Source organism: Rhipicephalus microplus, chromosome 3, assembly GCF_043290135.1.
Source record: "Rhipicephalus microplus isolate Deutch F79 chromosome 3, USDA_Rmic, whole genome shotgun sequence".
In the NCBI taxonomy this organism is placed as follows: Eukaryota; Metazoa; Arthropoda; class Arachnida; order Ixodida; family Ixodidae; genus Rhipicephalus; species Rhipicephalus microplus.
In genome coordinates this window covers 248153562-248167486 of record NC_134702.1, presented here as the reverse complement: position 1 = coordinate 248167486, position 13925 = coordinate 248153562, and the positions used below count along the sequence as shown (strand labels likewise).

Genomic DNA, 13925 nt, shown 5'->3' with positions numbered 1-13925 from the left:
TTCTCACTCCAACAGAACTAAAGGATTTGTTTTGTACGCAGGCCCACCCGGAAATATTATACATTCAAATTACAGTATTGCGCGCATGTACATCTTGTACATCATTAGCAAAGAAGGGGTACGTAAGCCACATTTCCTGTTGTTCGAGCAGCGCAACAAGCCCGAAAGTCATTGTGCCTTTGCGGGGATATATTCTATGTGAGGGCTCCAATTAAGTTTCCTATTATAAATAATGCCCAATTATTTGATAGACTCTACTTGTGAAATCGATTCCTCTTTATACAGTACAGAATTCTGACTAGAATATGCTAGTGGAAATAGCAGGAGAGCACTTTTACTGATGTTTGGAGACAATTAAATTGACTGCAGCCAAAGTTCGAAGGAATACATATACGTTTTCAATTTTTGGTGCAAAGAATAAATATCTACGCCTGCAGCAAAAAACGCATTATTTTCTGCATGAATGTAGACAATGATTTTTGTTTCATTAGGAAGAAAGCTCATCAGAACATTGAATTATAGCGGAGATAGTACAGCCCCCTTAGGAACTCCGCGTTGCTTTTTGAATTTAGATGATCGGCATTCATCAACTGCACAATCAAATTCTCTTGATTTTAGAAACTCCGCTAACCACTCAACAACATATTGCAGAAAGTTCCAGCACTGCAACGCAATACATAAAATTGAATGCTCGGAGCTGTTTTAGGTTTTAGCTATGTCTAGTGTTTCTAGATTGCGTAGGGCCTTCTTTTTTAGGCAAGCTGCATTTGGCCCTCTTATTCAGCATGAGCACACCAAATCGAACATTTGCTACGAAAACCAATTTGTTGTGGCTTCAATAGTAGCTAGTCTGCCATCCAAGCATTTATTTTGTTACCTAAAACTCTCTCTATAACTTTCATCATGTGAGATGTTACAGAGATAGGTCTGATATTGTCGATCTTAAAACATTACCCTTGTTTTTGTTATGTGAACTACTGTGGCCATTTTTTGACATGGTGTATCCAGATATTGCTGAAAAAATACGTTATAAGATTGAGGACGTCACCGGGCGATACTTTAAATAAAAGTCTAATCACAGGAACAGGTATACTATCAGGACCAGAAGCAGACGAGGGCGCGTTTTTAATCACACTTGACACTTCAGACAAAATCACTTTCTTGAAGTCATTCTTTATGAGAGATCTTTTCCAGTTTATTGAAAAAGCTGAAGAAAATCTATTTGCTAGACCTCTACCGATTGGCTCTAAAGAATTCGCCATTTATTTCGACAATAACCTGCCAAAATCAGAGTTTTCTAGATACGGCAGGATTTTGCGCGATCTCATATATTGGAATAACGCTTTTAAAAACAGTTGTCTTTCTTGGGGTACTTCAACGCGAATATTTTGGTCTCTCTGAATGTCTTTTTGTCTGTCTGTTTGTATATTTGTCTGTTTGGCCACCGTAACAATACCCAAAATGCACCAAACGATACCTTAAGCACCAACCCCGGCGATCCGCAGTGCCCACCAATAATGCTGAAGTACTGCTTCGTTCAAAGTACTAGTCTTAGTTTTATCGTTGTCTCAGTGATAACTTGCATTTACGCATCTTTTTCGTCTTATACTTCTCCCTGTTTCATGAAAGATACCTTTTCTTTTAGAAAGCCAGAACTAAGTCCAAGAACTTGAAAGGGCATAGAAAACAATAGTGGCTGCTGAATGAAAGCGTGCGCAATTTGACTACAGGAGTGCTGCAGCCAAGTAGTGCAAATGTTAAATAAATTAGGAATGTGAAGTGCCGCAGTCTTCAAAGTGTACTTAGATAAATTAGTATTACAAAATATTTATAAGAAAAATAATAATGACAAGATGTTAGATGTTGTGAAAACGAAAACACTCATTTTCGGTTTCGCAAGCATTCATCAGGGGTTGGAAAAATGATGATAACATTTGAGCAACTAAAGATCGCTACATAAATTTGTCTCTAACAATTGATGAATGAAGGGGGAACTTGAAACTGTCGAATTTCCTAATTCTTTTTTTCAAAAACTGTGTTTGAAGGTGGTGACTTCCCTTAATTTCACCATTGTAAATGTTGTACCAACACACCGGCAGCAACGCATAGATTGGTGTGCCACCACAGGCTATGTAGCAAACATCTCGTTTGAATGGGATTATGCAAGAACACACAAAAAGATTTGTATTTTTCCAATTCATTTCCGTTCGATTTCTAAAGTTATGTGGCTGATGGTCCAGGTGTCATACTTGTTCCCTCTTTACTAATTGTTTTTCATTTTTATGCGACAGCAAATACATTGGCACTCTCGGCTGGATTTCGCTGCCGGCTTCGACGTCGGCATTGCCAACATTCACCGTATTTTTATGTATGTACGTATGTTCGTATATATATATATATATATATATATATATATATATATATTTGAAAACGCATGAAAGAAAAATTATCCCGAAAAAGGTTCCGGCACGCGGAAACCAAGTGGAGATTTTTGAAAGAAGTGTGTGAGGTGTTAACCATTTAGATACGGAGAAGCACTTCGTTCAAAGTTCAAATCGCAAGCGATTTATATCTACCACTTACCGCTAGTGACGGGCGTCTTGTTAGGGGAATATCGCGTTTAGGGCATTACCAGGCAAATGGCCAATTGAGCGCGTGCCGCGACATAGTGACGATGCGGCAGCGCGATCTTTCATCTGCCATGCTCTCTCGCACGCCCTTATCTCGTAGGGGGGAGGACCGTACGTCTTCCCTGGTCTAGGGTTTTCACCGGAACGATTCTGTTGTTGTTACTGGGCGCACAAATATCGCTGCAGTCATTGGAAAGTCTTTGTTTTGGAAAAGAGCGCGGTTTTCAGACTCAGCAAAGTAACAACTGAAACGCTTATTCGTGTTCATTTGTACCTGTGAGTACGTTTTGTGCGTCATTTGTGCGTGAGAAACATGGGGCACGTTTTGATCTGCTTGCCATTCTGCGCATGACCTTCCGATTTGATTCTGTCGCGTACATGCCTTTGCGGTAAAGCTGTGACTTTATTTCTCCTGCGTTTTATGAGAAATGCCGACTATTCGCTATCTTAGATTTGGATGGTATAAAATGCGGAGTGCTTCCCTGGTTAAATATATTCCGAGAAGAATGCTCGCAATGACAATTGGTCGTTAAATGTCTGCCTCACCTGGTCTGATGGCGGATGTGGCACCAACGGCACCAACAATGCAGGGAATTCCGTACTCGCGCGCCACCACAGCTCCTGCAATGCGGAAGGGACGCAATACCTGAGACACAACAACAGGTTATAATTGCGCGAACACCTTAAGCGAAAGACTTCAAAAGATACGCGGGGACCATTTGTAAGCCGTGCACACTATACAATGACGAGGGCTTGCCACCGCCAAGACTGAGGGCACTAAGGGCAAGGCATTGCTCGACAGGCATCGCTAGATCGCGATGTCTACTGGGTGAATGGGCCGCATATTGTAGAGTGCACAGTTTGGGCCTCCGTTTCTTGTGTAAGCGGTGACGGTATTGGCATTGTCGGCTTCATCGTAACCATTAGATCGAACGAGGAAGAAAGAACACGACCTCTATCTTATGCTAACGTGGTTGCTTGGGCGAGTTGGTACGACATGATTTACTTAAAAAACAGCGCCAATAACGAGAGACAAGAGAAAGAAGGAGACAGACAGCGGCACTGTGACAGACAGCGGCACTCTATCTTCAGCCACTCGTCTCTAACTTTGCTTTCTTCCGCAGGCGCCATGGTGTAGCTTCCATAACCAGCCAGAACACAAGCTAAATGTAGCCAAAGTTACCAAGCCAGTAAGTATTGTTGCTAGATTTATAGCCATATGATAGAAAATTAGCATCATGATGGATTTAAGATAATAAAGATTGAATGACATGCCCCTGATATTACAATAAAGAAAAAATGATAGTGCAGTTGTTTTCTCTGCTTGCGTTTTTTCTAAGCCATACGAGTGTTGCTAATGTGAACAAACTGTGAGTTCCCTCAACCTTCTTGTCAAGCTGTCGATGTACAGGATATGTTTTAACTGACAGAGGCAGAGTAAGATTGAAAAATTCCAGTTCATTCAGTAAAATATTCGCAAAAGCAAGTCATGCTTGAAGTCACCGACTGAAAAGGATTAGTATATATAATAATGCCAGTCCGTTTTCAGTGAGTGAAACAATGTTGAGCATGACAAGTACAGCTTCATTCGGGTACGGATATCCTGTTTCTCAGTTTCACACAAAGACACATAATTTGTGACGGCATTAAAAACTAACTCATGTGTAGCGAGAGAGGAAGACAGGACGGCGGCCAAAGCGGTCGTGTCGTTGTCTCGCCACTTTATTATATAAGGGGATTTGCCCAAGTGGAGCGGTGGCGGCTGCCGCGTCCAAACCGCCAGGCGCGTGAGCTGTGGCATGAGCCACACGAGAGGCACAGCGCGGTGGTAAGAAAAATGGCGATGATGATGAATGGTGATGATGATGCTACAAATTACTCCCCCCCCCCGCAAAAATGAAGCCGAAATTAAAAACGATGGAGTGTGTATACAAGATGGTTCGTGACATGAGACAGTGTCCGTAGACAGTCCAGATCGTCAACGATAATGGTGTATCGGGAACCAGTAAGTCTCTGGCGGGCGGCTCTTGGAGAACCGCAGCGTACGTAGAACTGGCGCAAAGTACGCTGTGTTTTTACTCAGGTTGGCTCCACGACAACTTGATGGAGCCTTTAGGTAGTGCACTGGGTCTCGCCAGTGACCGCGGCTAACAGCGGTTTCCGCAGATGCAGTTGTGGGTGGGTGCAGACATCGGTGGTGGCAAAAACTAGCCTCGGCGTTTTATATCGGCTGGCGTAGTGGCACGGTATACGAGTAAACGAATGCGGAAACGTCGTGGTCGAAGAACCATGCCGTGCGCAATGAGAGTAGTGATGAGGCTTGCGGCACGTGGTAGGTAAGTGCGTCGGGTAGAGGTAGAAGACCCTTGCGCTGTGTCGAAGGTCATGCCTGCATTCAAGGTGAAGCCTTGCTGGTTCACGTCCGCAGTCGAGAACCCCGGAGGATTGATGTCGGGGAACAGAGCACGTGAGAACTCTGAATGAGACGCAGTCGGCGGACATGGGATCGTGAAAGTACCGTTGGAAGTCTGCGAAAGAGAGTTGGTGTTCAGTTCAGTATGCAGAATATCTGTCTCCGCGGCAGGCGTGGTATGTGCGGGCTGCTGTAGTGTAGGCGAACGAGGCACGTCGTCCGCAGGCGCATCATTAATGATGACAGCGTCTCGGAAGTTCGGCCGTAGTGGTTGAGCGGCTGGAACTTCAGCTGTGCGAGACTCTGAGGGTGATGCTGGTCGCTTCTGGCAAACCGCACAAAGCGTCGAGGTCGATGCAAGGTCGCGTTGGTTGGACATTGTCGATGGCGAAATCTCCGCGAGTGAGCATCGAACAGCGGTCGGTGTGATGTCCGTGTCATACTTCATGGCATGCTGCAAGGTAGCGAGCGGTCGCAGAGTCTGACGGCTCCGAGACATCACAGGCAATCGAAGTCGGGGAAGACGTGTGGGTTGCAGGCATGTGTGACGGACCTTCATGTAAGGTTTCGAAGAAAGATCAGTCAAAGTAGGAGCATCTTCTAACTCGTCAAGGTGGTCGGATGCATGAATGGATGCTCCTGTAGACGAATCTAACGTAGAAGGAGTCGTAGACGGGGACGTGAGGCCTTTGTCAAGGTAGGGCTGCGGGCCGTCTGGTACCACGGAGGGGAAACATGAAACTCGCGGCTCCCCAGAAGCAGGCGGTTGCTTCCACCTTATCAGGCGAGCACCGCAGCGCAGAGGTCCTCGAAGGGTCGCGGGCTCGTTTATGACTCGGCGGCTAGAGAGCAGTGGCCATGGAACTCGAGTGGAGAAAGACGAAGATGCACTGTGATCGCAGGCTTACATTCATTGAGACTTTTCACTAAATAAATCCCTTGTTCACCGAGTCAACCCCTGCTTGTTCAACACCTCGTTTCAAGTGGTAAAAGTGCTGGGTACATCTGGTCTTCTGCGCTAGCGCTCTCCGGCATCGCGACTTCCCCATATTTAGTGGCTCAGATGACCAAATAATGGGAAACTAGATTGCTGTGTATGAACTGGTGAGCGCATAAAATATGTGGAACGCGATCGATGAGCTCACAAATGTGAACTTCTACCTGGCCAACGTGGCAAAACTACGGTGCATGAATCATCCAAGTGATTTCAGCACCTAGTCGGAAATGGCTAAAACCTTCCAGGAAGTCTTTGGCCGTCCTGCTGTCCACCACCTTCGTGATCAACAGCGCTTGCGTGGTAGAGTACAGAGGACAGATGAGACTTTCACGAGCTACATCAAACATGTGCTCTTTCTTTGCAAGCTTGTCAAATTGACTCTGGACGAGACAGCCAAAACCAAGGACATCATGAGAGAAATCAATGACGGCGCATTCCAAATGCTTGCTGCGAAGAGTCCCCAGATGGTCGCAGAGGTGATTCAGCTCTGTCAAACCCGTGTACTCAAATTTGGGCGCACGTTAATGAACCCCAGGTGGTCGACATTTCTGGAGCCCTCTGCTATGGCGTCTTTCATATACATATGGTCCGTCCTGCTGTCACGGGTGGCGGCGGCGGCGGTGAAAGGACGTTCGCCTAATCAGCTCTTTTTGCTTACCCAGACTACCTGAAAACGGTTGCCGTGGCTACGGAATCACATCTTGACGTCACTGAGCCTGCGGAAGTGTTTACGTGTTTCCGGCGTCGACATCGTACCTGGACACACGGGTGGCGGCGGCGGCGGTGAAAGGACGTTCGCCTAATCAGCTCTTTTTGCTTACCCAGGTTGGTGTCCTGCATTTCGGCGGCCGGTGCTTTAGGGTTCCTGCCTTGTTGGAATCGTTGCGCTGGAGCCATTTATCAAAGCGGCGCTCCTTTACAACGTTCAAATTTCCTCCATTTATTAGACTACCTGAAAACGGTTGCCGTGGCTACGGAATCACATCTTGACGTCACTGAGCCTGCGGAAGTGTTTACGTGTTTCCGGCGTCGACATCGTACCTGGACACACGGGTGGCGGCGGCGGCGGTGAAAGGACGTTCGCCTAATCAGCTCTTTTTGCTTACCCAGGTTGGTAAATTCGCTTATTTCTCAATACCGCCTTACCGCCACCGCCGTTGCCACCGTGTTTCAGTGCTTTGCTGAGTTCTCTGTGCATAATGTGCCTTTTTCCTAATTGAATGCTCCCGAATTGAGTGCGAACTGAGTGCTACTGTGAATGCCTGGACAACGTACCATGACAAGCACGTGCCAGTCTTGTGATGAGCCCCTCCCCTGTGATGGGCGTGTCCTGAAGTGCAACGAATGTGAGTCCTCTTACCATGTTGGCAGTTGTTCTGGCTGGTCGGAGACGACATTTAAGACTAAAGGAGAGAGCGGTCGCAGGGCATGGCGATGTGCTGCTTGCCGCTCATCTAAAGCGAAAAGTGGGGAGAAAACTAGCATGGACTCTGAGTTAACCATTTGCCTGGCAGATATAACTAGGAGGCTTGATGCTTTAGCAGGGCTGCCGGCTCAGGTTGGTGAGATTAAGGTCTCAATCCAGCTGTTGTCACAAAAGTACGATGACATCTTGAACTGTCAAGCTAAGCAGGAAAAGGACATTAGTAGCTTAAACAGACGCGTTGGGAAATTAGAGGCGGACTGCACCTCAAGTGATATTCAACAACTGAAAGCTACGGTGAATGATCTCGAGTTTCGTAGTCGGAGACTAAACATAGAAGTTCACGGCATCCGGGTTACGCCAGACGAGAATTTGCTGTGTAAGTTGAATGATGTGGCCAAGATTGCTAACCTGCCAGAGCTGACTGGGAATGACATCGCCGCTATCCACAGACTTCCGGCAAAGCCAAACAAAACACCCGGAATTATAGTTCGATTTGCCCAGCAATCAATTCGTGATAAGTGGCTAGGAAGGCGGAAAGCCCTAAGAGATGCTTCGAATGTTTCGATCACTGAAAACATGACCCAGCAAAACAGAGAGCTGCTGCGCAACGCAAAAGACTGGGCACAGAACAATGGCTATCGTTTTTCATGGCACTGCAACGGCAAGATTCTCGTTAGGAAAAGAGAGGGTGATAGCGCGGTTGTCATTCGTCGTTTGGGTGACCTTGATAAGCTGTGATACTGTTACCCCGCATTGCATTGTTTACTTCCTGATATTCTTTTGATACTCGTCTTAACATGTTTCCCTTAACCGCACCTATAGACCTTATTAATCTTAAAAACTTGTATGACACTTGTTGTGAAAAAAGCCTCAGTTGCGTTCATTTCAACCTTAGATCGGGAAGGAATAAACAGGATGAGCTCGAATACTTTTTTAGTGAAGCACAAGTAAATTTTGACGTTGTGATGTTTTCGGAAACGTGGTTTGCTTCGGAAGATGATGTATTTACGTTTCCAACTTATAAATCATACTACATGAACCGCACAGGCAAAAGGGGTGGTGGCGTAGCTATGCTAATCTCAAGTAAAATAGACTGTGAATTGATGTCTGAATTCTCCTGCATTTCTCCTCTATATGAAATACTCACTGTTAGATGTGGTACATCAGTGTTTTGTGTATGTTACCGCCCTCCATCAAATAATGTCCGTTTGTTTTTTTCTTTTTTAGACTCACTGTTAGAATTTGTGAGTGAAAAAAATATGCCTTGATTTTAGGTGGTGACCTCAACATCAACATGTTAGCTGAGAGCAGTGTTAAATTAGAACTTGAATCAATGTTAAGCTCGCATTATTGTCAAAATGTTATAACGGCTCCTACGCGAATCACTTCACAGTCATCAACACTCTTAGATCTTTTTATAACAAACTTTGATACTTCCCTTGTTACGGCTGGCACTTTGATTCACAATATTAGTGACCACATGCCTATATTTATGTTTGTTAACCAACTCAATAACGTACCCAAACAAGTGCGTGCAGAATTTTCCTATAGACTTATAAATCCTGAAACACTAACCCTCTTTAGAGAGCGCTTAGGCAGAACCGACTGGAGCAATGTGTTCGCAGCGAGTGCCGCCAATTTGGCATACGATTTATTTATGAACAAGTTCACCGAAATATACCTTCAATGTTTTCCCCTAAAGTCATTTAAAACATTTAAAAAAAGTCGGAAACCTTGGGTAAATAAAGAATGCCTTAAGCTTATAAGAAAGCGGGACCAATTGTTCAAGGCATTTATTGTGAGTAAGTCCCCTGAAGCCCTCAAAGCATTTAAAAAGCACCGAAACTTTGTCACCAAACGCCTTCGTGATGAAAAGAAACTATATTATTCGAACCTGTTTAACTCAACGCAAGGGCGTACAGAAAACGTTTGGAAGGCAATTAACAGTACGCTTAATAATCCACCGGAGGAATTAACCAAAATTGTGAAAGATGGTACAGAAATTCAAGGGCCTGATTTAGCTGATGCATTTAACGACTTCTTTTTGTCAGTTGGCGGCCCTACAACCAGTAGTACTTCTTTAAAATATATGAATATTCGAAATAACCAAACAATATTTCTAGAGCCAATTTCAGAGAGTGAATTAGTAGCGACATTTTTGACACTCAGTAATAGCAAAGCCACTGACGCGGACAATATTCAGATGAAACCTGTTAAGTATGTTATTGACATACTAGCACCCTGTCTTGCCTACATTTTTAACATATGTTTGTCCACAGGACATTTCCCGCGAAACATGCAGATAGCAAAAGTGACAGTTATCTATAAAAAGGGTCCCAGAAATGACATGTCCAACTACCGCCCTATATCGATTCTACCTGTATTCTCTAAGGGTCTGGAAAAAATAATTTTGAAACGTTTGAACTCTTTTACTGACAAGTTCAACTTGATTACTTCAGCGCAGTATGGCTTCCGGAAAAATAAATCTACTGAGCTCGCGCTACTGGCACAAAAAGAATACATTCTAGAGAATTTTGAATCCCGAAATATGGTACTCGGTCTTTTTCTTGATTTCTCAAAAGCCTTTGACCTCATTAATCATAAAATTCTCCTACAAAAGTTGGACCATTACGGTATAAGAGGCGTTGCACACAAATTAATCACTTCATACTTGCAACACCGAACTCAATTCGTCGTAATTCAAGGCAAACATTCCGCAACAAAATCCATTAAAACAGGCGTCCCGCAGGGAAGCATTTTGGGACCGTTTCTCTTTATACTTTACGTTAATGAGATAGTTCGTATTGATGAATCTGCCCATTACATTATATATGCTGACGACACAAGTTTGTTTTTTTCAAGCAGATGTAGCAGCGATCTAGGTAGCCGAGCGAATAACGCACTGTCTAAAATTAACACATGGGCCCAAGAAAACTCTCTAAAACTAAACATAAAAAAAACAAAAGCTGTTTTATTTCACCCCCGCCACACACAAGTTCAGTTTCCCATCATTTCGTTAAATAATTTAGAAATTGAAGTCGTCAAAAGTTTTAAATCATTAGGCGTGTATTTTTCACAAAACATGACATGGGATGATCACGTGAACCATATTATTACTAAACTATCTCGTATAATCGGCGTCATGCGCCGTCATTGCTACTATTTTCCTGTTTCTGTAAACTTGCTCATATATAACTCGTTGTTTTCTTCATTATTGAATTATGCCTTTCTTGTATGGTCCACAACGACAACTGTAAACGTTTGCAAACTTACCATCTTGCAAAAGAAAGCTTTGCGTCTTGCCTCTAAATTACCACATCGCAGCCACACAGCAGAATTGTTTAAAAAACACTACATCATTCAGGTTGCATCAATATATGATTATAAACTAAGCCGTTTATATAAGTTCGGTTTATTGAAAAATAATGATACGATTGCTAGAATAGCCAGGTTAGAGAAAAATTTTCCTGCTTATAATGTACGTCAACCTGAAGTGTGGCACATATCAAAATGTAGAACGAAATACGGAAATCAAATGTTAAAGTTTCAACTGCCTACACTTCTAAACCGCATAATTAGGGAACATAACATTGATATATCTAGCATATCACCAAAAAAATTGCGATTAGTGTTTATATAATAATGTGATCTAGCGACTACCTCGGTGATCTTTCATTGTAATCTTTCATTGTTTCTTTTTTAGTGCACATTGTGAAACACTTTTATTTTGGTTGTCCTTAGCCGCACGTCTTTCTGTGCTACCCTGTGTACTAGGGGGTCAGGGCTTCTCAAGCTGTTCTCACAGCTTTTACCTGCCCTCCTCGTAACATGTATTTTGTTGTTGCGGAATAAATTTCAATTCAATTTCAATTTCAATTTCAATATGGGGGTTTTAGGACGTTAAACCCCACAAATCAATCTATCAATCAAGTTCTGCCAAAGCTAAAATGAGCGGCGTAGGCAGCGTGCTTCCACACGTTGTGCAGCTAAAGACACCACAGACCTCTCATCTCTCGGCTATCGCCATCACACCGCCGACCACTCTGCTTTGATGTCACTCATAAAGCAATTCATACGCGAGGAGATCGCCCGGCTGCTATCTATAATCACAAGTACTACCGAGCGGATGGCACCCTTGTGGCCTCGGCTTCGCCAGGTCATTGAATAGCAAGTTGCCAGAGCGTTGCCGCCAATTCCGGCTCCGCCATCTGTTACCGCTCCACTATTCATATGCAGCCGCTGTTGGTTGGCCACGTGTTCTATCGTCTCCGGCTATCTACGATGGTACTCGCAACGTTTATTCGTCAACGTCACCTGCCCACCCGTTGACCGTCCTGTCTCCTGCCGTATACAAAACTCGGAACACTTATATGACGTCACCCCCTGCACGGCCATTTACGGTACCTTATTCAGCGAACAGTGCCCCCACTGTCAGCCAATGGCGCACTCCGCATAATCGGCCAATATGTTTTTCATGTGGCATCCCAGGCCACATAGCTCGTCACTGCCGCCATAGCAGCCTCCCTTCACGTGAAATTGGAGGGGACTTGCACTTCATTCCCACTCAGCCGCGATATACCGTTCCTGCCGATCCACCACTGGACGTACGTCCCGGTCGCCAACCATACGGATCAAGCTGTTCGCCTTCTCATCGTCGCCGATCAATTTCTCCAATGTTGCGTCCCAACAGCACACCACGAGGGGAAAACTTACGGGCGCAGTTCCATAGGCAAGACAGCAAGGCAGCATGGCCAGGCAGCATGGGCGAGTCGTGACCCCGACAAGGACGAGTCATTTCCCGTGTTGGACGAAGTTTCTTCAATCTACTTCCAAGCGGGGCCACACCACCACAGTCAACACAGTGACAAGATACCTTCGTTTAGGCGGTGAACAGAATGACTATGACGTCACCTGCTACGACACTACTGGCATTCGAACCTGCTGCATCCCGACGCTGAATGCAGTGGTTCTTTACCGCTCACCCACTGCTTGGGTGATGTCTATTGTCCTAGATCATATCGACGGAGGGGCTAGTGCGTGAGTAGTTCAGCAAAAGAAGACGATGAAGAAAGTGTTGGTTTTGAACTGTGGTGGGGGAGTCGCTTTTCTGCGTAACTTTTGGTGGCAGTAGTCACAACGTTAACCCATGTTTACAATATTTATAGCTGCTGCGATGATAGCAACAGTCGGCACTTCATAGAGGCACTCTGTGTAAGACGACACGTCGTCGACGGGCCTGGTACCTCCTCTCCCGACTACGCCCGAAAGCTTGGGAGAGGCCACGCGAACACGGCCCTCATCAAATTTGCCGCCACCAGCGGCCAATCAGCCTATTCTGTTGGAGCTTGATGCCCAGTGTACGCCAAATCATCCTCAACAGACAAGCGCTGGTGCCAGCTTAGCTAAACCGGATCGCCTGAAAACTTCGGTTAAGGTGAGGCCCACAGATAAGCCCTTAAGCAAGATTTCGGAACTCGCATTGCTACCCGCTTGCACTCTCTTGAGGCCACCGCCACCCAACGTGCCCCGACGGCGGATGTCGTCGCGGACCTAGCTTCGCGGCTTTATGTCGTTGAGGAGCAGTGTAGCCTCCAGCAACACGTGTCTGCATTGGTCTAGGTTCCTCTGTCGACTCAGCCTCTGTTTTTCAGACCAATACTTTCCCCACCTACCGTCGATGGCACCACGTCAAGGGCAGCATTTTGGCACCACGTCAAGGGCAGCAGAACCACCACAGAACTTTTAAGCATTAGGGGACACATTTACTGCCTTCAGTTTTCTCGCGATGAGTTTCTTACCTGGTAGATTTTCAGTGACCCCTGTGCAAGCCATCGACCCCATCTCGTCTTGGCTGACCTATCTACCTAGCCTCGGCGATGTGCGCCTGATTGTGTGTGCGCTTGGCGAGACAGCGAAACAGCGGTTCTTTGATGTACCAAACCTGTGTGTGCCATTCATCTTAGGCTGTGGTTGGTGTGCAGAGTTTGGCGGTAGCTTACAGTTTAGCGGCAATTCACGCACCATTGAACTGAAATCTACTGCTCACAATGACCCGAGCATGTATTGAAGTTTCCGATAAAGCTTGCCCTTGGCAGTCGTATTTTCCGATGCGTCGTGTCATTTACAGCATTGTTGACAAAGTGCGTTCCGTGCTCGCTGACAACTACCGCATAATGAAAAGCCTGATTACTAAATTTTCTTCGCATGTCGGTACTCTAACAACGAGCACGTGTACGGCCAAAGGCACACACAGAAACAACCAAATTAAAATTGAAAATAGTACCCGCTTGTGCATCCTGTGATTGCAACAGCCTTCGTCACCAAACCCTTGTCGTCTGCTGCGTGGGTTGCCGTTTACTGCCATGCCTAGGCCTCTGTCGAAGCGGGCATTCTTGTAGATAGCGCCATTTGTTTCCAGCCTGTAGGTGAATTTGCATTGCTTAGCATCTTTCATTACTG

General features: G+C 45.3%; 1 protein-coding gene and 2 long non-coding RNA genes across 5 annotated transcripts in view; 2 read left to right on the top strand and 1 right to left on the bottom strand.

Moving 5' to 3' along the window:
* LOC119161150 (rifampicin phosphotransferase) overlaps positions 1-13925 on the bottom strand; it is a 586004-nt gene that overhangs the window by 24133 nt on the left and 547946 nt on the right. For 2 of the 3 annotated variants that reach the window (XM_037413539.2, XM_075890884.1), the window contains one exon: positions 3177-3251. The exons of the other annotated variant lie outside the window; for it this stretch is intronic. In XM_037413539.2, coding sequence (XP_037269436.2) covers positions 3177-3251 — 75 coding nt within the window. The remainder of the gene's footprint in view (positions 1-3176; positions 3252-13925) is intronic. 3 annotated transcript variants of the gene reach the window in all.
* The window catches only part of LOC142804207 (uncharacterized), a 69890-nt gene that overhangs the window by 46226 nt on the left and 9739 nt on the right, over positions 1-13925 (top strand). The window lies entirely within an intron of this gene.
* On the top strand, positions 6658-7385 carry LOC142804205 (uncharacterized). Its single transcript, XR_012894509.1, has 2 exons — positions 6658-6865; positions 6988-7385. It is a non-coding gene; the product is annotated as an uncharacterized LOC142804205 (long non-coding RNA).